The sequence below is a fragment of the Falco punctatus genome (assembly GCF_963210335.1).
Source record: "Falco punctatus genome assembly, chromosome: Z".
NCBI lineage: Eukaryota > Metazoa > Chordata > Aves > Falconiformes > Falconidae > Falco > Falco punctatus.
In genome coordinates this window covers 66,617,365-66,645,131 of record NC_137586.1, presented here as the reverse complement: position 1 = coordinate 66,645,131, position 27,767 = coordinate 66,617,365, and the positions used below count along the sequence as shown (strand labels likewise).

At 37.4% G+C, this 27,767-nt stretch overlaps 1 protein-coding gene across 1 annotated transcript in view; it reads right to left on the bottom strand.

The window, feature by feature from the left end:
• Window positions 1-27,767, bottom strand: part of DTWD2 (DTW domain containing 2) — a 96,564-nt gene that overhangs the window by 37,763 nt on the left and 31,034 nt on the right. The window contains exons 2-4 of the mRNA XM_080371803.1: window positions 27,372-27,462; window positions 20,737-20,831; window positions 809-998 (exon numbers count right to left, since the gene is read on the bottom strand). Coding sequence (XP_080227929.1) covers window positions 809-998; window positions 20,737-20,831; window positions 27,372-27,462 — 376 coding nt within the window. The remainder of the gene's footprint in view (window positions 1-808; window positions 999-20,736; window positions 20,832-27,371; window positions 27,463-27,767) is intronic.

Here is a 27,767-nt window from a genome sequence, read left to right as displayed (position 1 = left end):
AAAAATTCCTTGAAAAGTAGCATCATACCACTCACAATGCAGCAACAGGAACCTACGTCCCCTAATGTCATTATCATTGTACTACAATCTAGGGTATTTTCACTAGGGCAGTGACAGCTGTAGTAATTGTATAACTACCGCTCACTTAAGCTTTATTAGCAGTTAAGGTGGGTGGGTGTTGATGTTGCTAAGGAAAACAAAACAAAATAAAGCAACCAGAAAATCCAACAAAACCCCCAAACCACATGTAGCCAGTATTTGTTCTGCTTAAATTCTAAGGAACAATTGTCAGAAGTCAGACAGTTTTTAGTATGGTGGAAAACAAATCAATATGCAGGAAAGAGTGTGACATATTCATAAAAGGTTGCAAAATTCCACTTTCAGCTTTTCTACTACCATAACATAAAATAGTTATGCAGGGGCTGGCGGGGGGCGGGGGTGGGGTGGGGAATGCTTATTCCATTGTACATGTTGTAACACCTTAGGTAACAAGCAAAAATCTTCTACACAAGCCAGTTTTCAGTTTTGAAAAATGATTCACTAAGAATTTAGATGCATTAACTCCAAACAAATAAAAACACATTTCAGGTGACACAGTGAAAACCCCAAGTATTTACGGTCAGTTTGTAACAATCTTACAGGTTGTTTTATTAAATTGTTCCCGTTTTCCTAATATGTTCAGCTGGTTACAGCTAAGGAGGAAGTTTTCCACAATTTTCATCCTTACAAAACCACTCCAATCTGGCCAGTCAGACAGCAAGCACCTATTAGACAAAATTAAAATTCTATTTTACGTACCCTAACTTACCTGCTTGGGAAGCCGGAATAGAGAATTTTTATAAAATATATCTTTAGCCTGACTCCATGTTCCATCAATGATGATCATAACAGATGGACTAGAAGACATCACTGCAACTTCTTCCAAATTGGTTGCTTCGGCTCCAGGATACAGAATTAGAGTATTGGGATTTCTGCACACAGTTGCTAATTCAGGATACCTTCAATGCACAGACACAAAAAATAACAGTAATTATTTAAAATTTTCATGACAAATACATACTTCCAGATATTCCCAGTTACTAACTCCCACTCATCTCCAAATTTTACTCAAGTTTCAAGAAAAGTCAATCACTCAGCTACCACTTTCTCCTTTAAACATCTCAGAAATTGTTGGTTCTCCCTCAGGTCAAAAGCAGAGAAGATAAAATCACCCAAAAATCAATCAATGAAAGCTCAATAAAGCAATATATCAGGAATATTTTCTGATGCTTTAATCATTAAGTCTTTAATGTCTATTAAAATCTAAGGTGTTTTGAATTGTTTACCGAAATTTAATGTATGTATTCTAGCAAAATTTATTCACATGGCACAAAAAAATACTACAATCATCCCATTTTGAACCTTATATATAAAGAGCATCAGCAATTCACAGTCCACATCTACAGGACATTCTTGAAAATTTACCTATTTAATTTTTTTTTCTTAATTACTACTTTAGAGTTACAGTCCTCAAACTCCCAAACTGTACATTCCCTTCTTCCTTCCTGTTGGCTTCTACATTTGGCAATGGTACCAGAGGAGTAACTACTGTCTATTAAGTGTTCACTCCATATACATGGAAATTCTGAAGATTTTTTAGGACACCAGTGTAAGTTTATAAAAACGTATGAAAGGCATTGCCATTGAAAGCCTCAAAAAACACCTAGTCAAGTAGGCTGGTAAGGGAAAATCTGAGAAACACTGGCCTTGTAACGAAGACTGCATTACTTTAATCAATTTCAGCAGTATCATCATGTAGTCTTCAGAACTGCCTCAATCAGAAAGCAGGAAGAAATGCAAAGCAAGGGCTGGCTGACGAAGTATGTCACAAAGAATAAGAAATGAATTTTGCATATTACCTCACAGGTTATAAAGAGTAACTGATGTAGGAGGAGGAGAAGAGCAGTATGTAGTTGAAATAGCATGTGACTATGCTCTGAAGTGGAAAGGGAAGCCAGTACAGCTTACCAAAGAAAATAAGATGCATCAGAACAAGGTTAAAAATAGCCAGCACACAAAGTGGGCTCTCCATACTACTATCAAGAACCCCTAGGTGCAGGAGCATGGACACAGACACAGGCAGGATGTAGATACGTAAGTTCACACAGAGGAATTCCTAACGCCATTGTGACCCCACAGCTTTTATGCCCCAGGAGCTGGGCTCCTGCACCAGTCCTCCAAAAATCAAGCAAGAATGTCTTTCTCATAAAGGGGTGGGTGGGAGGAAGGCTAGGGAAGAAAGCAATGGTTAAGAACAGCATTTGAGTTGATACAGGCTAGTTGTACTTCAAATCTGTGCACCCCATTATCACTCTCTGGGGACTTATGTGAAAACACAATTTTATCAGTGTTTAGGTTCAGGCAGAATTGCAGTGCCTAAGACATTGAGATCCTGAGTTTAAGACTCTTACAAAACCATATGGGAATTATATGAAATGAAAGAGAAATTGAATTTGGTGTATCAAAACCAATAAGCCCAAAGGTAGTATTCCAATTTTTTACAATCCTCACCCCCCATCCCCAGGCAAACAGTTCAGACTGATTCAACACTATGTTGTTCATTACTGTCAACATTATTTAATAACAAAATAAATAAATAAATCTTTCTTTCCAAAATGAACAGTAAAAAGAGTAAACAGAGACAGGAAATTTCTAAGATTTCTGTTGCAAATAGAAGTAGAAGTACATGGCAACTTCTTTGCCCACTATTTTTTCAAACCTATTTACATTATGGTAATTTGGTATCACTTTAATTTAACCAAGAATCATGCTACACAAAATCAGAAGCAAGGGGGTATCTCATTACAGACTGCCTAGCATTCAAGGTTAAAATCCAGAAAATCTGTCGTAATTTTCAGATGCTCGTGTTGAGAACCCAGTTCCTTGAAGAACAAAGCATCCTAATTCTGGGATAGCAGAGCTTCCAAATTATTAACATCTCTTCGATGATTAAAAATAAATAACGAATTCTTAAAACTAATCCAAAATCATAATGATTATGAAGAACTACAAGTTCATATTATGAACACTACAGCTGAAGCCTTAGTCTTTGAAATACTAATCCATTGAAAACCACTGTTTTCAATATATACTCAACCAAGATTTCCAGTCATTTCCGTTTACAACGGTTTATATGCAAAAGCAAAGGCAGGGTGGTGGTTCAAACAATTTTTGTAAATTTGTCCAACAAATCTAACATAGGATTATGCATACACTGCCATAAGAACTCATAACACTTTACAAACCAGTAGCTGTTGCCACTATCTTCAGTTTACTACCCACACACTTAATCCTAGAGTGCCACTGAGCCCATGCAGAAAGCTATTTAGTATTCTTTCCTTTCATAGGAACAGGTTCTCAGGAATATATGCTGTGCAACCCCTTGTACACTATGGTACACACCAACAGTCACAGTCCATGTTAGTGACTTTTATTAAAACATGTGTCTGCCATTCATAAAACGTGCTTGTTCTTCCTTCCTTAGAACAGCACAGGAAGAATGAGCTAAACATAAACACCAATGAATGGTTTAGGAAAGGATACAGTTTGTATAAAACAAGTCAAAAAGAATTTTTGTATGTATTTCTATACAGATACATCCTGTTAATTCCACTGCAGGTTTTGTATCTGCTGGGGTTTAAGGCTTTGTTTCCTGTTAAGTGTGTTGCTCATAAGGCATTTAGACTTCTTTACTCACATACCACTACCATTAAGAATTCGTCCCTCAAAACAGTTTTTATGTACATCCTTCAGCTGCACTTAATTAGATCTGTGAAAGAAATGAAGTCTTAGTAAAAGACTGAATTTGTATCTGCTTAATAAAAATAAATCTGTTAACTGAAAAATGTGATAAGGCATTCACAATGCAAGTACCTATCAACAGTATCACCTTTCACAGCCTCTTAGCAAGAATACGCTTCTGATTTGTTTGCTTCGGGTAAACACTGTAATACAGAGTATTTAATCACACACTACTTCTGAAATACTGCTAAAAGGCAGGATTTTCTCTACAAGAGTCAGATGTTTTAAAAGGAAACTTATAAGAAAAAATCGTGAAAATTTACCTATTTCGTTATAATGCTGCAACAGAGCTGTTGCTTGCTGAGCTCTTTTGAAAATCAGATCCACGTGCTGTGGTACATCTTTTTTTTTTCCATATAAGCTTTCACTTACATGCTTAAGCTTACTACAGCATAGAAGTAAAAGGACTAGGAATTAGATCTCATCTTCACACAGCTGTACTTCTAAAAGTTACTGCATATAATCCCACTATAAAAACACATTAAAACAATGTTAATATTAATTTTTTAATACAAATAATTTATTCCATTGTTTAAGTACAAGAGTGATTTGAGACAAATTGTATGGCTTATTAAAAATAGAGGAGAAATTTCATTAAGGCTGGTGTTTATATTCATGAAGACTCATGAAATATTAAAGCTGAAACTCCTCAGAGCCACAGCACAAGCTGCTCTCCCCAGAGCCTCAGTCCTGTGCTACCCAGGAAAACATATTTTTGCTTTTTATCCCTGCCTACATTTCACCTGTGAAACAAGGGTGGAGTCAAACTCAGTACCAGGTCAGTTAGAAGTCCAGACTGCCTTGTTTAGAATGACTAGACAGAAATTTCAGTCCACACATTAGATCACCGCACTGGGAGGTAAATAAGCAACTTTGTACCAAGACATACCACTGATTGCAAGTCCTCCAAATTGCTAAAAGCGGAGAGGGGAATTCACCAAGTCTCACCAGGCTTGCAGCCACACTTCTGTGAGCAGTGTATCCTTTGGGGTGGCTTTTGTTTGCTTGTTTCTTTTAAATTCAAGCTGCTTTTATTTAAATTTAGGAATACAATTCTGTAGTCCAGCTGGACTGGTACACACGGGGGAATTTGACCCAACAGAAACACAGAGGTAAGTTAGGAGCAGAAGGCTGAGTTAGGATAAGCACAAGAACAAGCTGGAAGCAAAAGCATGAGCAGTCACACCAGATTAAGCTAGCCCAAGCTACCAAAGGAAGAGATGATTAACGATGATAGAAGAATTCCACACAGCAGCTGCCCACAGTCACAAATGTGGGCTTCTTGATTTTCCTGGCATCTTGTGACATACAGTACTACACAGTTTCACAGCATTTGTGACTTCAAATATGGTAAAATACAACAACCTGTCAGCAAGACATGTAGCTTTGGCGACGCAGAATGAGGGGGGATGCTTTTGCTGGGGGCAGCAGTTTCTGTAGACAAGATAGCTGGACTGCACGGCCCAGAACACAGCTGCGTTTATGAAGTGTTTCTGCAAATGAGTTTGCCTGCTAGCTTATGTCAACCTGGATTCAGGAACAATTCAGCGAAAGAAGTTCCTCCTCCAAATGTATTTCCTCTCACCAGGGTTCAGAACATCTTTGAAACCTCATCCTCATCTGCAAACGCCTGAATGTGACTGTGGCCCAAACCCAGCAGACATGTCAAAGACAATGTCAAGGCTAAGCATGGCAAAGGCACACAGCAGTAAGCCCAAGAGGCTGAACTGGGAGGGCAAGGAGAGGGTGAACAACACTGTGGTTGCTAGTTAGCGTTGGAGATTACTTTAAATTATATCTTATGCCACATCACCATCCTAGATATTTACACACTGCTTTTGTAGAAGCCTTCCTTAGTGTGAAGCATGACTAACTTCAGAGAATTAATGGGGCCTTTAATTTTACCTTCTATTTCAACCAGAAAAGATACACTGATGGCAGACTCTTTGAAGCCACCAAATTTCAAGAGAAGGCTGAGAAGCTGAATTTCTAAACAAGTGCTTTTCTTCCTGCAGATCAGAGGCTGCCTTTTAAAGAATTCACAACTCTGTATCAGGGCAAAAAAGGAAGATAACATTGGTACATATGAAAAAAATTGTCTTAGCACAGTCTTTCTCAAAGAAGCTGCAAAAAAAATGGTATAAACTCCTACCTGAGTGACAATGAGAATTTACCCCTTAATTTAGGTACTCTACTTTAGTGTATTCCCACACTTAGTCAGCTTTAGAATTACTTTGTTCTGCATACTACTTCACAGACAACTTTTCTCGTTAAAGAAGTGGACCAGGTAAAGAATTTAAAATACAAAATTGTTCTCTGTTAATTTCATAGCCATGAAGACAATCAATTAAACAAATATTTCATTTATTTTATGTCACATGTATTCATGCACTCTTAATAGCAGTTATCAAAAGTTTCCTGAAGATTTGTTATGATTAGTACTTCAAAGCCACAGATCTGTCCTTAATTGTCATCGGCAGGGGCAGGGGGAAGGGAAGGAAGAATACAGCTTAACTTTGTGTTTCGTAAATATTACACCTGTGGCAGTTTGTAACAGTTTTTAGTTGATGTTACCTGAAAATGCCTGATAATGAACATGGCTTGGCTGCCTGTAAGGCAAGATTTAGGTTTGTGTATAAGTGCGTAAGTAAAGTAAGTATTAAGCAATATAATTATAAAAATGTGAATCAGGTGATAGAAGTGACACTTGGTGGGAACTAAAAGGACTTTAAATTCCTATGTGTTGGACATTAATAGGAAAAGAGCTTGCTTGAAAAATACACTTGGGTAAAAAGAGCTGTTACTTTCTCTGAAGCCAGCAAGGCAGAGCAAGATCTATCATTTTCTCTGTGGGTCTCTAAGTAATAACTAAGGCGGAAAAGAATAAAGTAGAGGCATATGAAGGATCAGATGGCTCTGAATTTTCTAACGATTTCTATGTTGCTAAAAACTAGCAGAGACTCTCCAACAAGCTTTCCAAACAAAGACAACAGAATTTTAAAAACAATAGTTGTGCACAGAATTGGTGGACAATACTAACACTAAGTATGAAAGGAATTGAAATGAAAGGAAAATAAACGAAAGAAAAAATAATTTTCTACAGACAAAAGAAGTACAAATCAAGGGGACAAAACATAAAGGATGAAAAAGAAATACAATAAGAACTTCTGCCAAATCCTGAACACTTCACTGACGTTATAAACCATCTGAAATATAAGAGATATAAACCAACATGAATATAGATACAACAGAAACTCATAAAGATATTAAGGATGGTTATAAAAGTACAGCACAAATTTAAGTGAGTACCATGAAAAGTAGATTAAAAATAAGGACATTAACTAAAACCAGAGAGGGGGGGAAAAAACCATGAACCACAACACTGGTCTTCAATCCAGAGGGAAAACTGGTAATAAACAAAAATAGGAATAAGTATTCAAAATTCAAAAATTGAATTTCACAGTTGACCTTTTCAACAGAATAACATGGGCAACACAACAAGTGTCAAAAATAAGTCAGCCCTTACATTAGAAAATAGGCCACCTCAAAAACAGTGCCTTTTCTTACGAGGGCCGGGGGTGGGGAAGGCAAAAGCTCAAATGTATAGGTGTGAACCAGCTGGAGAAGGTCTACTGACAAGAACAGAAAGAAGGATAAAAGTCTTGACAGAGAAACTGAATAAACTAAGGTTGTAACTTTCAGAGAAAAGAAGGCAAAAAAACCCACTAGTTAATAGTCTCCAAGACCACAACAGGAAGACAGAAGACAAGAAAAGAAATAACTGTAGCAATAAAGATTCAAACTAAACACAGACAAAACCTCACAAGCTTTCTAATGGTAGTAAGTAAAGTTCCCATGTTAAAGCAGACCCACTGAGAATTCCTGTACATGGTATTAATACCATGGCTACGTGTGACTGATCTCACTTTCTTAAGGGAGTAACAGTGGCGTCTTGAGAATCTTTCTATCCCTACTTCTCCAACTATGCTGCTATATATACACATGTAATGTGTATCAAATGCCATGTATTTGTCTTTAGTTGTTCTTAAACGTAACGATTTCAGGTAATAAAACTATGCTGAAGGAATATCCTATATACAGACATCATGATGTTTCCAGTTCACATGAACTTAGTAACATATGATTTTCTTATGGACACTAATTCCTAGTGCTGTACCTGCTGCATATATTACTAGCTTTGAGTTTTCATTAGCAGTTTGTGGGCTTTAGAAAATGCTGAAATTCCCAACAAAACTCAATTTGCATAATTTACAGTTGCAGTATTCCACTTCAATCCAAGTAAAATTTACTGCAAGAATTCAAAATAAGATCAAATCTGAAGATAAGCACTTTTTCTTTCCATAAATAAATCAGTATAATTTTTCTTATCTGTTACCCATGATGCGATTTAAAAGCCATGTTTTAAGGTGCAACTACGGTCTTGAACTCTGCAAGAGAAACACGTGCAATATTTGCTTCTCATACAAACCACTGTTCAGACTTAGTTTTGGTATGCATCAGGCACTGCAAGACTGTGTAATCCATTTAGTCCAACACAATCTCCGCTAAGCAGAGCTATTCACATCTTTCATTTGTGCCTGAATTGTATCCAACCACTTTGTCATAGCAGATTTATACATCCTCGTGATTGTACTTGAGACAAGTAGTATTTCGTTATTTCTGGGATGCATGCTCTTGAGATGTGCAATTTAAACACTATCTTATCTCATTATAATCCAGTCTTTGTATCATAAACATTTTTATTTCGAATCTATACTCACTTTCTCTCAAACTACATGGTTTTAATTCAACAGGGATCTATTAAAGTTTGCCAGTGCGAAAGACAAGTGTTCAAATTCTTTAAGTCTAACATTACCATTTAATAGCAAACAGTATTAGTATTACAGAACAGATGTTATTATCAGTGGAAAACCATGAGGTTAATGGGAACTTCTCAGGTTTTCTCACCATTTTTACTATTTCACCTTGGTCCTAGGTAGGTGCTTTTGCCTCACTCAGGACTCCCACACTTGGAAGACTGTAGGAATACTGATCCCCATAATTCCCATAAGGTAACAAGATGAATAAAAATAAAGACAAGAACACCCTATCATCTCTGCATTCAGAAATAGTCCCTCAGGATCAGGACTGAGGCTTAAGAGTTACCCAGAAAGAGAGAAAACAATGTTTTCATATTAGATGCCCTTACTTTTTTGTAGATAAATGACATTTAGCCTCTAATACAAGCCGGGGGGGGGGGGGGGGGGGGGGGGGGGAGGGGGTGGTGTCTTCCCTTTTAAACAAATCAATTGTGTAAACAAAATACCTATGGTCAAAAGATCAAATAGTGAGAAATATTTTTAAGGTTTGGAAACCTGTAATTTTACAACTAAATGTTTTACAATTTACTAGGGGAGATGATCATAAATACATCTTTTAAATAACCCTTTTTACTCTATGAAAACCTATATATAAAATACATTGTTAGCAAAAACTCTGGTAAGTTCCCCAATTAAAAACCATCATTACCAGTTCCTCCAAATAACATCAGCTTTTATGGCATAAACATGTAAATAAAACAGAGGTGAATTTGTCTGTACTGGGACCCTAGTATGTGGTACCAAGTTTCTTATTACTGTCACAAGCAAAGTTAGCCTGCAACATCTAATAAACTAGAATAAAAAGGAATAATGGCTAATAATGAGTTGGTTTTACTGTGTCTTCTGTTATTCCAATTTCAATTTACTACTTCTTTCTTATGTACTGTGCTTAAATTAAAACAAAAATAGAACATATGCTAGTAATAAAAGGAAAACCATTTGCTGTCTGTTCTATTAGAGGACTAACAGTTTTTTCTAGAAAAATGTTTTTCAGCCAATCTCAACATTTAAAAATGTGACTCTTCTAACTAATATGCCAACAGTCATATTGGGTAACACGGGCAGATTAGTTTTGAAAATTAATGCAATGGCAGCCAAAGGCACAGTCCTGTCAAGAAATGAAAAGCAGAGCCATTATCTTGGCAAGTTTTGCTTTTTTAGTGGACCTCAATATCAGTTTCCTCAAATATTTAATGACTTCCTTGATGAAGACACCTTGCAACCACCCCCCACCAAAAAAAATTCTTTAAACCACAAAAAAACAACCCAAACAGATTCTTATGCACTAAAACACAGGTCTCCACATTCAACTGAAGGACACTTCCTTTATACTGCATTCAGTAACCTCTTCCTATTTAATGCTCATACAACGTAGAACTTAACAAAACATTTTATGGCTTATCTAGCACCACCGAAAACAGTAAGACCACCAATATACAGTTTTCTTATGAAGAAAATTAATATTCTTTCAACAGAAGAGCAGCAGCCATCATTTGGTTAAGTTATACCCAGCTTCTTTAAGCAATTAACTGCAGAGAAACCTAGACAGCAGTATCTAGCAATACCTGGAAGACATAATCATAGACTACACCACTTCTCCTCTACAGAACAAGTACACTGAGACCAAGAAGTCTCCTCTCCCAAGCAGCATGTAGGACTCATACAGAAAGACAGCCAGAGAAACTATAGTAATTCCAGCAGACTTCTATACACCTTTTACTGCACCTTAAGATGCCTTTTACATGAAGAATTCTTGAAGTGTCACCACCAGAGATGAAAAAATTTTCCACTCCTTCTAGTAGAGAAAAAATTATCCAAACATACCCTAAGCCCAAGCAGGAGCGAGGGAGGGGAAGTAATTTCTAAAGCTACAATCCTAGAATAGTACAAAAAGTCATACCTTAATTCTAGCTCAAGGTATTAACAAGAAAACAATGCAGAGAAATGTACAGAGAAAAGACTCCAAAAAAAACCTTCTAAATACAGCAAAACTACCTAAGAAAATTAGAATCTGAAGCCCAGGAAATAAAGCACATATTTGAAATAGCACCAGCAATTACTGTATCTAGAAATGCCACATCCCTTTAACATAAATTACATCCATTACTTTTCTCTAAAAAAGTTGCACGTTTCACTTCCAGAAAGTAATGAAACCTTTTTTCATCGGCAACTGTGTTTCTCACTGTAACTTCTGTAAGTAGTCAAAACAAATGATTTCCAAATGAAACAAAGAGAATAAATTAGTAATACAAGATAATTTTTTTTCTCACTCGATGTGAAAAAAGAAAAAAAACCTCCAGTGCAAATTTTGACATTAATTCAAAAAGCTGTTGCTGAGATAGGCCCAGAGGCATCATCCTGCCAAGGCAAATCCAGACCACTGCATTATTCTTACACAGCTGGTGAATCATGGACACTGGTCCCTACATTGACTTGCGCATTTCTTTCCCCGCATGAAGCAACAGTACGCATCTGAAAACAAAAAGCCCGTAATATCAAATCTTTCTCTTCTACTACTGTGAAGCATAATCTTTAAGAACAGAAACATTAGCAGAAGGATAATAGAATCATTTAGGTTGGAAAAGACCTTTAAGATCACAAAGTTCAACCATTAACCTAACAGTTCATCACTAAACCACATCCCTAAGTACCATATCTACACATCTTTTAAATACCTCCAGGGATGGTGACTCTACCAGCTCCCTGGGCAGCCTGTTCTGATGCCTGACCACCCTTTCAGTGATGAAATTTTTCCCAATATCCAATCTAAACCTCCCCTGGTACAACTTGAGGCCATTTCCTCTTGTCCTGTTGCTTGTTACTTGGGAGAAGAGACTGACATCCACCTCGCCGCAACTTTCTTTCAGGTAGTTGTAGAGAGTGATAAGGTCTTGCTTTATATATAACATGCTGTGTTGGGTTCGTTGGGTTCAGTAGAAGAGGGAGCTACAGATGTGTTCCCTGTGGAAACACCCTGAAGGGAGCTGCTGCCCATGGAGAGGGCCCACACTGGAGCAGGGGACAAAGGTGAGGGGAAACGAGTGGCAGAAGCTGCTACAGAATGACTGCAAAGCTGAAGGCTGCAATATTAAAAAAAGCCCAACAAACCAAATACCAAACCCTACCCAAAGAAAATATTATCCAAATAATATTAAGGATTCTGAAATTTGATATGGTAAAGTACAGTTTCAGATGTAAATAAGCACACGTTCAGTTAGTCAGCATTAATTGCTTTTATAGACAGAACCAACAAAATGTGTGAAAGGTTGATCTCTGGTTGCATCTACTCGTTGATTGAGATGAGGAGTAAAAATGCACAAATGTAGTTTAATGAACATACCGACAGTCAAGTACACAACACAAAAAAACTTACAAGAAAGTTACCTGAATAAAGAACCATATCTTGTAAATAGTTTTATATTATTTGGTAAGTGGTAATGCTCAATTAGTTGATATTTGATAAAGTAAGAATATTTTTATTTGTGTACAAGCACTAAAAAAGTGCCATACCTACAGTATGTAGTTAACACAGCTTTATACAATTAACAAAAGTTGGATTTTATTCATTCAAAACTGGTTGAAGTTACAAATATTCCCAAGGGTCCCAATTAATTTCTGATCTAAACTACTGAACTGTAGCAAAGCTGGCAACCATACCGTACAGAATGTAGTGGAGATTTGTGTAGCTTGATTTCAAAGAGCAATACAAATGAACTTGTAGCTGCATCCTCAGTGTTCTAATAACAAGGTGGTGGATATAGAGATATTTGCATCTGTTTTCCTGTTAGTGATCATTCATTAGACTATATAATTTTACCACAATGCCCAGAATGAGCAAACTACAGAAGTGTAAATATTTGCAAAGAGGAAAGGTTTGAGAATAAGATTACCTTTACAGGGGGAGGGGGGGAAAGCAAAACCACCCCTCCCAAGCTATCACAAAGTATAAAATGAAACTTAAAAAGAAACAGTGACAAGTCTGTTTATGTAACTATGATATCTAATTAAATCAAATTTTTGACATGTTAGACTTCAGATACAGTTGCTATCTCTGTTCAGTATATGCCAGAAATTCCTGTTTAGTGGACAAACATTATTATAGCTACCATGTAATATAGCCTGGTTTTGCTTTGCCAGCCCTGGTTATATAACTTTATGTCAAGAGGGAAAGAGTCATTTAAAACTGATGGTGGCTGAGGACACTGTTGTATAGGTCGCTAACGAAACAAACCTGGACTCCATATAACGGCAGTAAATAAAGGTTCAGTGATCAGTCAGCTGTAACTCTGGGGTCGGCTATTGTTTGAGACCCCTTAGAAGACACTGAGATACCTGTAAGGAGCAGGTACAACACTTAATTAACATAGTACCACCTACTGAATGAATATGAATGATTTTTCCAAGAAACATAATGCATAAATGTGTGTGGACTACATAATTCTGTTTGAATGAAACATACAGCATGCACATTAGGTGGAGCGATCCCCTGTGCACGCAGCTCTGCAATGAAGGAATGCCCGCTTCTTAATGCTACATGGGTGTTAAGGAGTTTTCTTATTCCAAATTTCAGTGACATTATTATTCAAAAAATGTTGCCTGCAGGAAGTTTATTAGTAGCCTAAAAAGAACACGAATCCAGTCCGTTATATTTTATTCATGAATACAAGACTATAGGTGTTTTCCTAATATCTCCATAGTGAACAGCAAACCTACTGCTCAAAAATTGTACTGCAACTGTTAGATAGTCCTACGAACGATGCTAGGAAAAGACATTAGCACACCCTTCCCCATGCCTTCCATTCCCCTTTTTTGAACTATCATGTCTTTATAAAAAGAATCTTAATAGACATCCTTCAAATGTAAATGTTACTGCAGTTTCAGAAAACCATACTGCCCACTATATGCCCAACTATATAAACTACACCTTAACTCTGTATTCAGGAAAGAATAATTACCTAGACAAACTGAGACAACAGATGCCCTACTACCCCTCTGTCCTCCCACACGCCTTTTCATTTTTTAATTGCACTTGCTTACTCTATCATATGTACTAATAATAAAATTCCATTTTCATTACAGGGCTTGAAATTTAGATCATGTAAAGCACATTTATTGTTGAATATATTTCACGGGACAGACTTTTGGGTTTGATCTTCCTTTCAAGTGTGACCAAATGGGCATGTTGGTTACACTTTATCACTTTAATCATTGCTACCATGCAAACTTTGTAATCCACTAGGAGTTCAGTAAACTTTCTTTCCTGGAGTATTCTCAGTGCAAACGTAACACGCTAGACACAGGCTCTGCTAAAAGGGGTTGCATACGTTTAAACTTACTGCTGGCAATGCAGAAGTCAGAGCTTCGGGATCTAGATGAAACATTTCATGCATGAGTCAGCCCTCTCTTATAGTGTATTTAACAAAAAGTTCAGTGAAGTATTGTTCAAGCATCATCGTTTGAATACAATTCATTATTAAAAAGTTCTATGTAAAAGCACAAATTTAGCTGGTGGAGTAGAAGGAGGAAGAAAAGGATAGACACTCAGTGTTCCCATGCCAACATGAACATGACCAAATTTGATTCAGGCTATGTCTGTTCCTGCATCTGTAAGCACACACTAATGTGCTTAGAAAGCGTCAAACGTGTGATATACTAAAAATACTACCTAATACATTAGCATAAAAAATACATACCTAGTGCTACAACTGCTTATGCAAGCTGCAGATACAAATTCTAATGCATAAATTTGCATTATTCAAGCACTGAAGACCCTCACTTTCTTAGACCAGAGATAGTTCACATTTAAGGAATTGTAAAAAAAACCACAAAGTATCCAGTCCCTATCAAGTAATTAACAAGCCTGATAACAGATTAAGTAAAGGAGTAAGAAACCTATAAGAATAATGGAAAGCACTGACTTCAAGTATTTTCAGTATATCAGGAGCCTGACTTAGGATTCTGCATCTATGGCAAATTAGTCTCTGTTTTTTCTGTCGAAAAAGCTCAGTTAACTCTACAAGTGTTTCCAGGACAACCAATCAATCCAACCAGACTCATGGAACAAATTCAAGCAACAATCAAAGAGAAACAGGCATCTTTGACTAACAGGAGGAAAAAGCACACATTTCAAGACTGAGAGGGATGACAGGACCCCAGGCAAAAGAAACCTGTGAAAATGACACACTTATTTTTAGTCTGACAACAAAAGATAGTATCCCGACTTGTGAAACAATCGGGACAAAGCAGTCCAATAAGGTGAGAAAACAGTTATTCAGCACAATTTTGGATGGACCTTCATGGGAAAAGACTGTTCTGTCTATCAAGGCCAAAGAAAAGCATGCTATAATATTTGAAACAGATGAAAGTCAAGCCAAGAATTTTAAGTTAATCTTAACAGTCACCAGAATGTATCAGAGAATTAGAACCTCTCCTATTCCAAAAGAGCATAGATCTGCAAGTTTTTACCATCTGGACAAGCTATGACCACATGCCTGTAGATAGCAGTAAAAACCAAATGCAGAGAAAAGAACTAGGTCTCTATGAAACCAATACACAAAATTAAACAGAGAAGAACAGCATTCTGAAGCCAAAATTATGACAGAGGAACAGAAACTAAACAGTACAAGAATATCAAAAGTGTCGAAAATAACCTGAGATTAAAAAGAAGTTTTGGAAGGTAGGTAATAGAGAGGATGAGACTAGGCCAAGAGAAGCCAAGAAGATAAAGTGTCACTAGATGAAATACTTAAGCTAGAAGAAAGCAAGAGATGAGAAAAGTATCTTCTTTTGCCAGTGCAGAGCAGAATGAAGTAAAACCAACAAGGCAAGGACAAAAACCACACTACTATGTCCTATCAACATTATCCTAGAAAAACCATAAGTATTGAGGAAAGACAGCAGAAGAGCTGGAGGAAGAACTGCATGTATCCACAATTTAAGTCTTGATGGTGGCAGTGGAGGTTGCAAAATGTGCTGGGTTAACTTCAATGAAAATTTATAATTTCTTAGCTACAGAGACAGCAGAACTGAAGAAGGAAAGAATAAGGTGAGCAGAGAAAGTAAGGTCTGTCATGGGCATGAAGGCCAGTCGTACCAGTGCAGAACAGGAAGCAGCCCTGGGGCTGATAATCTCAGCAATCAAAAACTGGAAACCATCTGACGACTGAGTAAGAGCAGAAAGGGTGAAGCTGCTCGAAAATACTCAGAGGGATGTGGGAGTATGTATAAATCTAAAAGAATATTACATTTGAAGAATTATATATAATAAGCGGAAGCTCTGAACCAGACATACAGATTTAATATCGATAGGTTTTGTTCAGGAACTATGAAGCAGAAGTTATCCTAACTAATGATAAAGAATTTGAGATACTATCAACTAAGGAAGACCTAGAAGTCTTTAAGTCAAATATAAAGGGCTTGGATAGATGGTAGCTAATGGAAACAGTAAGGGATTTGTAAAATAATCAGATGAAATAATAAGAGGGGAAAAATTAGGAAATGCTATCTGGATTTGAGCTGCCATAAGACTTAGGCAAAGAACGGAAAACAGACAAAGGACATCTGTAATTTCTAACATGTTAATGTACTAAAGAAGGCAGGGGAAAAGAGAAAGGAAATTATGCATAACGTGCACATTTGAATGCTGAGAGGCAGAAAAGGAACAATATGAACGGCACAAGCTGCCAGTACAAAAAATATTAAAAAAAAGACATGAAGCAAAGAGCAACTACAGTCATGAGGAAAAGCAGTGTTTCTGAGTGAGAGAGGAACAAAATAAAACAGATACAATGGCAAAAAATATGCACATAACCATTTCCTACCATTTCTAATGAAGGCAATTAAGTTACAGACATTACAATTACTACATACAGTTAAAAAATCCATTTGTTACATGAATACAGAATAAAAATATTCTGAGGTATCAATATAAAAAACCTTTCGCATTTTCCTTCCTAGAAAGTTCAAAATTCTAAGATAAAGGCTGTTAGAAAAGTCTTTAAGTGAAATTTATTGGTGAAATATATTTTGTCAAAGTTATAATCATTTGATATACTCCTGTGTTTTGCCATATCAACACCACAAAAACAACAGCCTTGTAACAAAAATTAATAGAAATAACTGAAACTACTGCCAATTTAGAAATTAACTAGAGTCCTACCACACTGTTTAGGTAGGACTGGCTAATCCTTACTATCAATTTGTCAGCGTCCACTACACTATACACGGTCACTTCACAAAGTAAAAAATGAAAACTCCTGTTACCATGGCATCAGCCTGACTTCATGCAAGTAAAGAAGTTTGCTTTGCACAGAAGTTTTGAAAATTTCAGTACAAGAGATTTGGGCTCTTTGCTTGTTTATGCTGCACTTCTGGCCAATGTCTAAAAGGTGCCTGTATTTAACAGGCTCAGCATCTCTACTAATAAAGTATGTAAAATACAAAGAAGTATTTGACACTTTTACATAAAATATAATCTCCACTTTGGCAATGATGCTAACCCTACCCTCCCACACTCCTGCCTGCTATACTACAATACTGGATTCACTGTAAAACTATTGAAAGAATTCAACAGAAAATAATAACAACTTACAGAAGTGCTGTTTTTATAATAGCACCATTCAGCAAGTACTCATGACAAACTGTTCACTTTTAGCTTAATCATTTTAGCACATCAAAGATTAACCCTAATATCTGGCAATAACATAATCAATACAAAAAAGGTCAGAAGTTAATGTCTTTGAGTACCTGGGGGGGAAACATACAGATAACCACAGAACTGGTCTTTTAATTCAGGAATGCCATCTGATGACTCAATTCACTGTGCAAATAGGATACACTTCCAGTAGAATATGTGCCAGACTGCACCAAGAATGGACAAGACTGGATGAGCACTTAATCAGGTTAGCATCACTGTGTCAATTATATACTGTAGACATAAGTTTCAAAAAGCTTTAATTAGCTATTTTCTTCTGGAAAGACTTTGCAAAGTTGGTTCTTTAGCTTTTCTGCAATATAGGTCAATCAAGAATAATGTATACATCATCTACATAATTTGTGTATTAGTTTTCAGCCACAAGAAAAGGTGACTCAAGAAGGTGGAATGGGGGAAGGGGGGGGGAGGGGAGAAGTGTTTTATGTTTACTTTTCCACATAAACACAAACTAAAAAAAGTCCTGAGTTTCAGTCTTACTGTCATAAACATCAGAGACCTAAATGTTAAGCTTTCAAATCATCCCAATTACTCTTCATTATACAATTCTATCTGGAGTTCCTTATGAAATCCCTCTGTGCTCCTCATTAGTCTTCAATGCTGATTAAAAAGCATAGGAAAAATGCAATTCTGTAATGCTAGGATGAATGAGGAAGAATAACCTACATACACTTGGGTAACAATCTTCCCTTCCCCTTCAAGAGAGGGGTACTGAAGAGGTACCCAGCTGAGATGGTATGTTGGCTCTCACCTGAAAGCAAACTTCTTCTGACAGCCACAGATTAACAACTGTCAGTTTTCTGGTTGGTATGCCACTGCTCAATGCTAGAGCTGTTGTGATGGAGACTTTTAAAAAAAAATCAGCTTCTGTGTAATGGCTTAATTTTCACTCAGATCCACAATGACAATTATGACAATTATTTATGGTCCCAAAGGCTACCTTTTCAGAGTTGTTGCGAAGAGCTCCTGGATTCTCAGACAATACAAATATGCCCACTACCATTCTATTCTGATAATTTACAAACGTATGGGTAACCATCAAGGGCATCACTTTCCCAGGTTTGCTGCACGGTAGGGCTCCTATATGTATGCAGAAGAAGAACGTGTGCACCACATTACCCTTCCATCTATAGACACTATTCACATGGACGATGCATGCAAGCACAGATTATAGTTACACTGTTCCTATTCCCTTTCAATCCATGCCCTTCTGGTGGAAGCTGCAAAGGAAAATATCACACAGCTTCAGAAAAGGCAAAGGTATGGCCTTAATGTGCTTCAAAACAATGCTGCTTATAAAATGTATCAGCAAGTACTCTTTCATGACTTTCTATTCTTTAAAGTAACAAAGTCAGAAGTCTCCCCCAAGCATGGGGCAAGGTTGATTAAGTTGCTTGTACAGCAGCCAACATATTGCTTACAGACAGTGTAGCTTTTAAGAAAACCGGAATAAACCAAGCCCTGTTTAGTTTAATATGCCATAAAACATGAGCTGAACCACTGCAATTTATGAGGATTTAGAATTCCCATTAACAGAGATTTTCACTCTAAGAGACCGGCTGGGACCAGTGCAGCTCTCCCGATTCACAGTAAACAATGAGATGTTTCTCCCCCCATCTGCAGCTGCCTGTTCCTAGAATACATCACAACAGGGAAGGAACTTAAGTCATTCCAGGAATTAATGTGAGTTCTCTGAACACATCTACCCAGCTTATGGCCTGAAAGGATGCTAGAAGTCCAAAACAACACTGATAGATAACCAGCTAGTCAGAGTACTAGCCGAGTACTAGGTACAAATAAGGAATATGGATTAAAACACTGGCAGAATGCATCTATAGCTAAGAAAAAAAGAATATAGAAATAACAGGTTACAAAGCTGGAAAATAACTTTTCTCCCCTTTTCATCCTTCCTCCCCCAAGGAAGGTAGGAATGCACTCTATGACTAAGCAATCCCAATTTCTGCAGCCTCACTTACACCCACAATGCAAAGCAGGCATACTGCAGGTACTTCAAAGTGGAGCTATGATTGTTACCTAATTACTTTTAGCCCTGCATCCAGGTGGGTCAGATCACCAAAATTCATATTAACCTAAGGAAAATTTTCATTTCTTTCACCACCTCCAGTATGTTTTATGGTAAAAGATCTTCACAGGAAACACATAATTATGAACCTGTTTAGACTATTCTGAGGTTGAAATGTTCCACAACTGGTTTTGACCTAGGGAGGACCCTTTAGGTTAGAGAATTATCTCTTGGTTCAAACTTGAAGAAACTTTAACACTGTAATAATAACTTTAAAAAAATTATACAGAGTTTTACTAGAAGCAGACTGTATTGATAGTGTTCCACCCTGTGAACATCAGTATGAAAAGTTGCTTCATTCTCAGGTTTAATGGGAAGACAATTTCCCTATAGCCTGGAACTTCTTAGGTAATTATTCTAGTTATTATCATAGAAGACTAACAGAAAAGCAATGTATTTCTAATATGCTGTAGTTACTACACAGGCAGCACAAAGGTGTGGGAGCACCATTATGAATCACCTTCTGACATTTTTGTTCATTGAACTCTACAAAAAGTTTTCTCCAAAGACTAAACTCAATTTTAGAATTAATTTCTTTCAGCAGTATTCATTATTTTTATTTGCTTTTACTGAAAATTTATGTAGCAAAATTTCATTGGCATTTGTACCAAGAACTGGTTTCTAGGACTTAGCTTCACCTAATTGAGATTAAATACATTCCATGGGAGACCAATATTGTCCAAGGTCTCAGAATAATAAAAAAAAATTCAAAAGTTCTGAAAGCTATACTTTCTCATAACTATTTTTAAGAGAAAGAGGAAAGGATTTGAAAAAATACATTCCCTAAGAATTTTTCACTACCAAACTCCCTTTTCAAACACAATCTTCCCACACCCAAGTAAAAACTGCTATTTATATTTCAGTAACACGAAATGGTTTGTCAGACAAAGCAAATAAGAAAAGAACCATAGACAATAGCAAGACAAACCTAATACCAGGCAAGAACAGAAATGCGAAAAGCTAGGAGTTGCAGAATAACCACCTGAGCTTTCCAAGAACACAAAACTGAAACAGTAAAAGCTACAACCTAGAGGAAGACATATCAAATGTTTCTGACAATTATACATAGTTTATCTTTGCTGGAAATCAGAAGTTTATATCAAAAGCAAATGTGCACACTTGAAATAAAAATTAATAACACTGTTGGCTATTAATAAAGACACTGAAAAAAATAACTCCATAATTTACAGAGGACCAGAAAATACATAGGCAATCCCACTCACCTGTCTTCACTAAAACGTCGACCAACCAAAATTTTACATTTGTCTGGAGGGAGACAAGCTGCTAGCAAAGGTACCGTCCTTAACACCCGACTTTCCTGTAAAAAAAAAAAAAGTTACTTTTGAATAAAATCAGCGAGGGTTTCTATGGATTGTTAACATTTCCATTTACTTCCAAGTTCTTTTGACTACAGAGACAGAAAAAATCCTACCAGGTAAGAGAAGAAGAAGATCTACAAGAAAAAATACCCTGTTTTGATGCATTCAAATAGTTTTGTTTTGATTGACATATTGAACTTAGTCTTAATTAATCTATGATCATCAGTACAAATTTGAACTAGGCTATCAGTATCAAAAACAACAATGTAACTTTGCAGAATAACAAACAGTAGGCAAAAAACAGCATTAATATTCATGTAATATGTTGGGGAGCTAATGTCTCTATATTGGAAAATGAGAGGAGGGCCTGATGTCCACAAACAGATGTTAAAAATAAAAGCACTAGGTGTATCAGGACAGTGTGAAATACAAACATCTCCACTCTTCTGTCACTTCACAGTAACTAGGACAATGGCACCAACACCTTCACGAGTACGCCATCTTGTGCCATTCAGGCTGTGTTGATCAGGCATCCGCCCCCATCTTTGCGGCACAGATGAGGAATGTCCCACCAATGGGTGGGAAGCAGGGACTTTTCAGATCTTGAAGAGCATTCAAGAGAGCTGTGTTGAAGCGGGGCTTCAGAACACAGAGGAAATGGGAAATACTGCCAGCTAAAAGCAAACTATCTACTTAGCAAACAGTAAATTGCTTCTGTCCTTTATTTAATACAGCTGGGAACACACTAGGTTTTGTCTAGACAAGAAGTATTGTGAAGTGAGCTTGAACATTTAGGATGTAAATTTTTGTTTTCCCATCAAGGAAGAGGAAGCATAAGTTTAATGAAGACAGCAAGTCAACACCAAAACCTGAAAGTTTCAGTTTGTTTCTCAAGCACAAGAGGAACAAAGGAAGGTTATTAGCTACACCTAGCAAAAGGCAAGACACTAGAAGTCAGGTGAGGATTACAAAAGCCCTACACCCAGCAAGAAATTAGTTCCGTGTCATCTTTTGACTTACAAGCTGCGTATCAACAATTCAGTATTTGTGAACATGCAAGGCCTTGATTAGCACTCTCAGTTCTCTCTGGGTGGCTGCTACCTTCCACAAGCATCAACGTGCAGCTGCCTGAAGCGCTCACATTATCTTGTTACCAAACTTTACTACTTTTATCACTGTTACCTAGAACCTTTATTAATTTTGCTCTGTCTGATCCATATCTACTGGTCTTCTATAAATAAAACACCATGGTGTCGAAGGAGTAAGTCGTCCTGCTATACCCACCACCACTTTGCACAGCAGCAGTAGCATGATGTCTCTGAGGGACAGATGAAGATCAAACTTCCTGGGGAGTGAAGTGCTAGCAAGGCAAGGGAGAAATATCCTTCAAACTACCATTGATTTCTTTGATCTCAGCAAAGCACAATAAGCCATCGACAGTGGTACAGTATTATTTGTCTTTATTTCATTGTAATTAAGTAACACTCCAATTCACTAGTCAGAAGACACCCTTCTTCATAAGAACAGAAATGGCAATAAAGGAACTGGAAAAAAATCAATTATTTGTCTCTGATAAGCAAAACCAAGAGTTATCACCAGCCAAAGGGAAGTCATTCAACTGTTGGCTTTTCATTAATTCATTCATTCAACACTGTCATTCGCTCATATCATTCATATCAACAGATACATTCAACACTGTCGTATCATTACTTCAGAATTACCTTTCATATCAAATAAATACATTCTCTAACCAACAGGGAAAACGAAATTTCCAGTGTGTCCTGGTTTTGGCTGGGATAGATTTAATTTTCTTCTTGGTGGCTAGTGCAGTGCTGTGTGTTGGATTTGGTGTAGGAACTGTGTTGATAACATGCTGGTGTTTTCGGTTGTTGCTGGGTAGTGTTTGCATTATGAGGGGACACAGCCAGGACAGCTGACCCAGACTAGCCAAAGAGGTATTCCACACCACAGGATATCATGCTTGATATATAAACTGGGTGGGGTTGGCCAGGGCTGGTCAACGTTGCTTAGGGACTGGCTGGGCACCGGTCAGAGCGTGATGAGCAATTGTATTGTGTGTCACTGGTTTTCTTTTCTCCCTTCCCTTTGGATTTCATTCCTCTTCCCTTCTCCCTCCTCTTCATAGTAATTGTTATTGTTACTATTAATATTGCTCTTTAATTTTAATTTTATTTCAATTATTACATTGTTCTTATCTCAACCCTTGAGTTACACATTCCTTTCTGATTCTCCTTCCCACCCCCACAGGCTGGGGGAGTGAGTGAGTGATTGCGTGGCTGGGATTAATTACCAGCCAGGGTTAAACCACGACACAATCTAAAAACCAATCCATGTTTACAGGAAGATAAAACACAAAATTCAAAGCTGAAAGGAATTGTTTGAGAACAGAAGCTTAAAAACAGCTAAATCAAACTAACATTAAAAAGGGTTTCATTTGTTTATAATTTTCTTCATTAAAAACATTTGTATTTAATTAGACTATATATAACCTATTTGTTATCGTATCAGCTGTTTTCCATTTACTGGTTTGAAAGTAAGCAGTTACTCTCTCCTTTGTTTTCAGTGTTCTAATAATAATTTGCAACAGTTTGTTTATTCATTATTAGACCATTGAAGTACATAAATAGAAAGAAGACTGGAGGACTTACGCAGTGGGTTGACCTTGGTGGGCCTCCATGTGCTCACCAAGATGCTCTATCACTCTCTTCCTCAGCAAGACAGGGAGGAGAAAATAAGATGAAAAAGAACTCGTGGATCAAGATAAAAGTTGTTTAACAAAGAAAAGAAAAGGCCATGCATGGAAGCAAAGGAAAGCAATTTTATTCTCCACTTCCCATCAGCAGGCAATGTCTACCTATTTCCTGGGATGTAGTGCCTCAGCACATGTAGCAGTTGCTCTGGAAGTCAAACGCCTTAACAGCAAATGCCACCCTCACTGTCCCCAACTTTTATTGTATCCTATAGTACAGAATATCCCTTTGGTTAGCTTCGGTCAGCTGTTCTGGCTATGTCCCTTCCAAATCTCTTGCCCACCTCCATGCTACTGGCCTTTCGAGGCAGGGTTTGGAGGGACAGCCCTGATGCTGTGGACCACCACTCAGCAGTAGCCCAAGTACTGGTTGGTGTGTTACCAACATGTTCTAGCCACAAATACAAAGCACAGCACTATGAGGGCTGCTATGGGGAAAGCTAACTGCATCCCAGCCAGGCAAAATGCCACTTGCTTTCACGTTTGTTTGTTGTGGTTTTTTTTCTTTTCTGGGAATTAGTGGTACTTTTGGTTACCAGAGCATTATCCATCTACAATGAGCAGGAGAGTTTTAATAAAAATATTTATTAAAGCCAGGAGATACATATTTCTTTCATTTTTCTTTATGAATTGCTAGGACAATTAGCAAAAAATTTCCCCTCACATTTGGTTCTTACAGTTCAATAAAGAATACTATACAGAAGTATTATAATGAGCATTTCTAAGCTCATTACTGGCATTAGATCAATACATAAATTCATTACATACACACAAAGTTTTCTCCTCAGATGTTTCACTGTCCTAGTTTCAGCTGGGATAGAGTTAATTTTCTTTTTATTAGCTGGTGCAGAGCTCTGTTTTGGATTTGGTGTAAGAACAATGTTGACAGCACAATGAGAGAATAATGTTGATGGTTTTGGTTGCTGCTGGGTAGTGTTTGCACTAAGTCAAGGACTCAGGCCTTGCCTGCGACAGGGCTGGAAAGGCACAAGAAACTGGGAGGGGACAGCCAGGAAAGCTGACCTGAACTAGGCAAAGAGGTATTCCATACCATATGACATTGTGCTGAGTATATATAAGCTGGGGGAAGAGAAAGGAGGGGACATTCGGCATTATGGCGTTTTTCTTCCCAAGTAAACGTTATGCGTGATGGAGCCCTACTTTCCTGGAGATGGCTAAACACCTGCCTGTCCATGGAAGTAGTGAGTGAATTCCTCGTTTTGTTTTGCTTGCATGGGTGCCTTTTGTTTTACCTATTAAACTGCCTTTATCTCAGTCCACGAGTTTTCTGACTTTTACTACTCCAGTCCTCTCCCCCATCCCACTGTGGTGGGAGCGAGTAAGCAGCTGCGTAGTGCTTAGTTGCTGGCTGGGGTTAAACCACGACAATTAACACTGAAAATTCTTATAGTTCTAGAAAGAACGAAGGCAGGGAAGCAGAACAACCTAAACAGATACTCTCTGCTATGCTTAAGGATTCTGTTCTGAATTACACCTATCACTCAGGTTTTGAAAAGTACATAATGGCCTATGCTGCTGGAGATCACCCCAAGGATGATAAAAGGCAAAGGTAAGACAAATGTCTACAGTGGTCTGCGTACCTAACTATGCCATTGTCCTGATATAAGGTTCAGAACAGGCATGAGAAGTGAAAAATAACAAAATTATTTTATTTATTTTTATATATATGTCAATATGCAAAGAAGAAAAAGAAATTCAGCTAGGCAAATAACTCCTTCACTGTTCCACTAGTCCTCATGCTGGGTTTGGGATACTGGGTTTCTATATAGTTTTTAAATTACTTTTATTATGAACAATGGTACACTAACACTATTCAGAAAATAAGTATTTACCCCTTGACATGGAATGCTGACTTCTTTCCAGATTCCTCAGCAAATAAAAATGTAATGCAAATTGACCTATTATGCAAAATGGAAGCTGGATGGCAGGATTCCTCACCTGGGATCCACTGCTCTGCAGTGATTCCTCTCTCTTTCACAGTACCTGACACCTGCACAGGTCTATCTGGCAGCATGGCCTCTGGATAGTAAGAATGTGGACACATAGTCACATTAATCGGAGGACAGGAAATGTTGCTCCTGACTTCCTGTATTACTGTCTTGCCTAAATACAAGTCTCAATAGCATCATTTAACCACAGTTGGTGGCTAACTTAACTGCACTATGGACTTCCAAAGCCCATAGATAATGAAGCACATGAAGGATGACAGTCAGCACTGACATGCAGTAGCAGAAAGACATTCACTATCTGTTTAGTTTAACAAGATACTTCTGAAACGGACTCCTAAGAGTGCATCTGTAATGAAATGGCAGACTAAAGGATCAGATACAGTCCAGAAGGACTGTACATCAAGACTGATGGTATTTTGAGTATGAGCAGTCATAACAAAGGGAACCTATATTTTGTCAGGTATATGCCTCTGCTGTTTTGGAGTCAACAACATCACCTGTGATCATCTAAGAAACACTTTCAAAGACCATTGTAAGACATTCTTAGCTTCCCACCACTTGTTTGGATTTATCTCTGATAAGCCCAGTGCCCTCATATAGTCAGATAGTTCAACTGTTCCTCTCAGATGGATTATCTTCAAATGCAGAGGTCTTCCAATGTTAGTTCATCATGTGAATTACCGCTAGGTAACATACACAAATGGAAAAGTTGCATCCCGTTCTAACAGACAGCTGTTGTGATTGCTGATTAATAAAAAGTGCAGACAGATTTTCAGAAGGGTATGGGAATGGTGTATGAAATCTAAACAGAATCTGAGAACTTCTAATACCTTCCACCACGAATAAGAAATTCAATGCAATTCAAATGCCAATTCAAAGTTCTCTGCACATTTTTCAACCTCTTTTTTCCATCAAGTGACTTAAGCATATACTTCTTATTTCAAAAGTACTTAAGCATATTCTTATTATAAATAGCCAATTAGAAATCACAGCATTCCCAGTTAGGGACCAAATATGTCATGGCTTCTTTTTTGGTTCACTGCAATAAGACTACTTTTCTGCTAACATGCTCTTTTAAATTCTGCTTAAGTTCCTTCATGCAAAGACTCTCTGTGTGCTCATTGAGCTACTGTATAATCTAAGTAAACAGCTGGACCAGAAGAGTACAGGTTTCTGAACTTCACGGTTTAATTTGTAGACCCACCATCTATCCAGATCTGTTCAATTGCAGTCCAACTTCTAAAACCCTTATGATCAACCACCAAACTCCATCACTAACAGACAAGAAAACACTAACATAAATTCTTCTATTAGGTAAACCAAAACATACTGTTCTGAAACTATAGTTTTTCACTGGCTAAACAGCTAAAGTCATCACTAAGAATTGCTTAATTCATTTTTTTAAAAGAACACTAACATCAATAAAAAACCACTGCTGTAATCAAAAGACATTCGTCCTTGGATTAACTCTGAGCACTTCCGTGAGACACCATGTCAAGGTTAATTCTTGCATTTTGTACCAAGGCAAGTAAACTTCTGATTCTAGCAGGACTATTTAGATAAGGAAAGACATCTTGTGTGAATGGAAGTTGCAGAAATAAGATGTCATTTCAGAAGATATAATAATTCAGAAAAACTGAATAAAAGATACAATAACTCAGGTGAACGAGCACTTCAATCATCAAGTCTGAAAGGAAAAATCATTCCATGATGTTAACAGCATAGCTGTTTCCTCTTGCCTACCATTTGCTGCATTAAGATTCTAGCTGAACTCCAACAATTACTGCAGCATTACTCACCTCTGCTGGATGCTGAATTATATACAAGCAGATGGAGACCTTCAGTGGATGTATTGGCAGGAACGGACATAAACACACCTTCTGAGGACGGCTACAAGACAGAAGGGAGTGAGAGAACAATACAAGTAATCAGCAATTTATGAAAGATGGTATAAATATGTTGTAATTACATACTGCATCCCAAGAGGCACACTAAGAACTTCCCCTTATGACAATGTATTAAGCATGATGCAATTTTCTGTTTGAAACTTCTTCTGTTTCTAAAAATAAAGAAGCAAGGTTTTCACTGAAATAGAGTTTTGAGAACAGTGAACGGTGTTGAGACGCCTCCTGTGGTCTGTCTGGGATTAAAGCACTCTAAAAATCCTTTCACATCTTCAAGAGAAGAAACTTCCT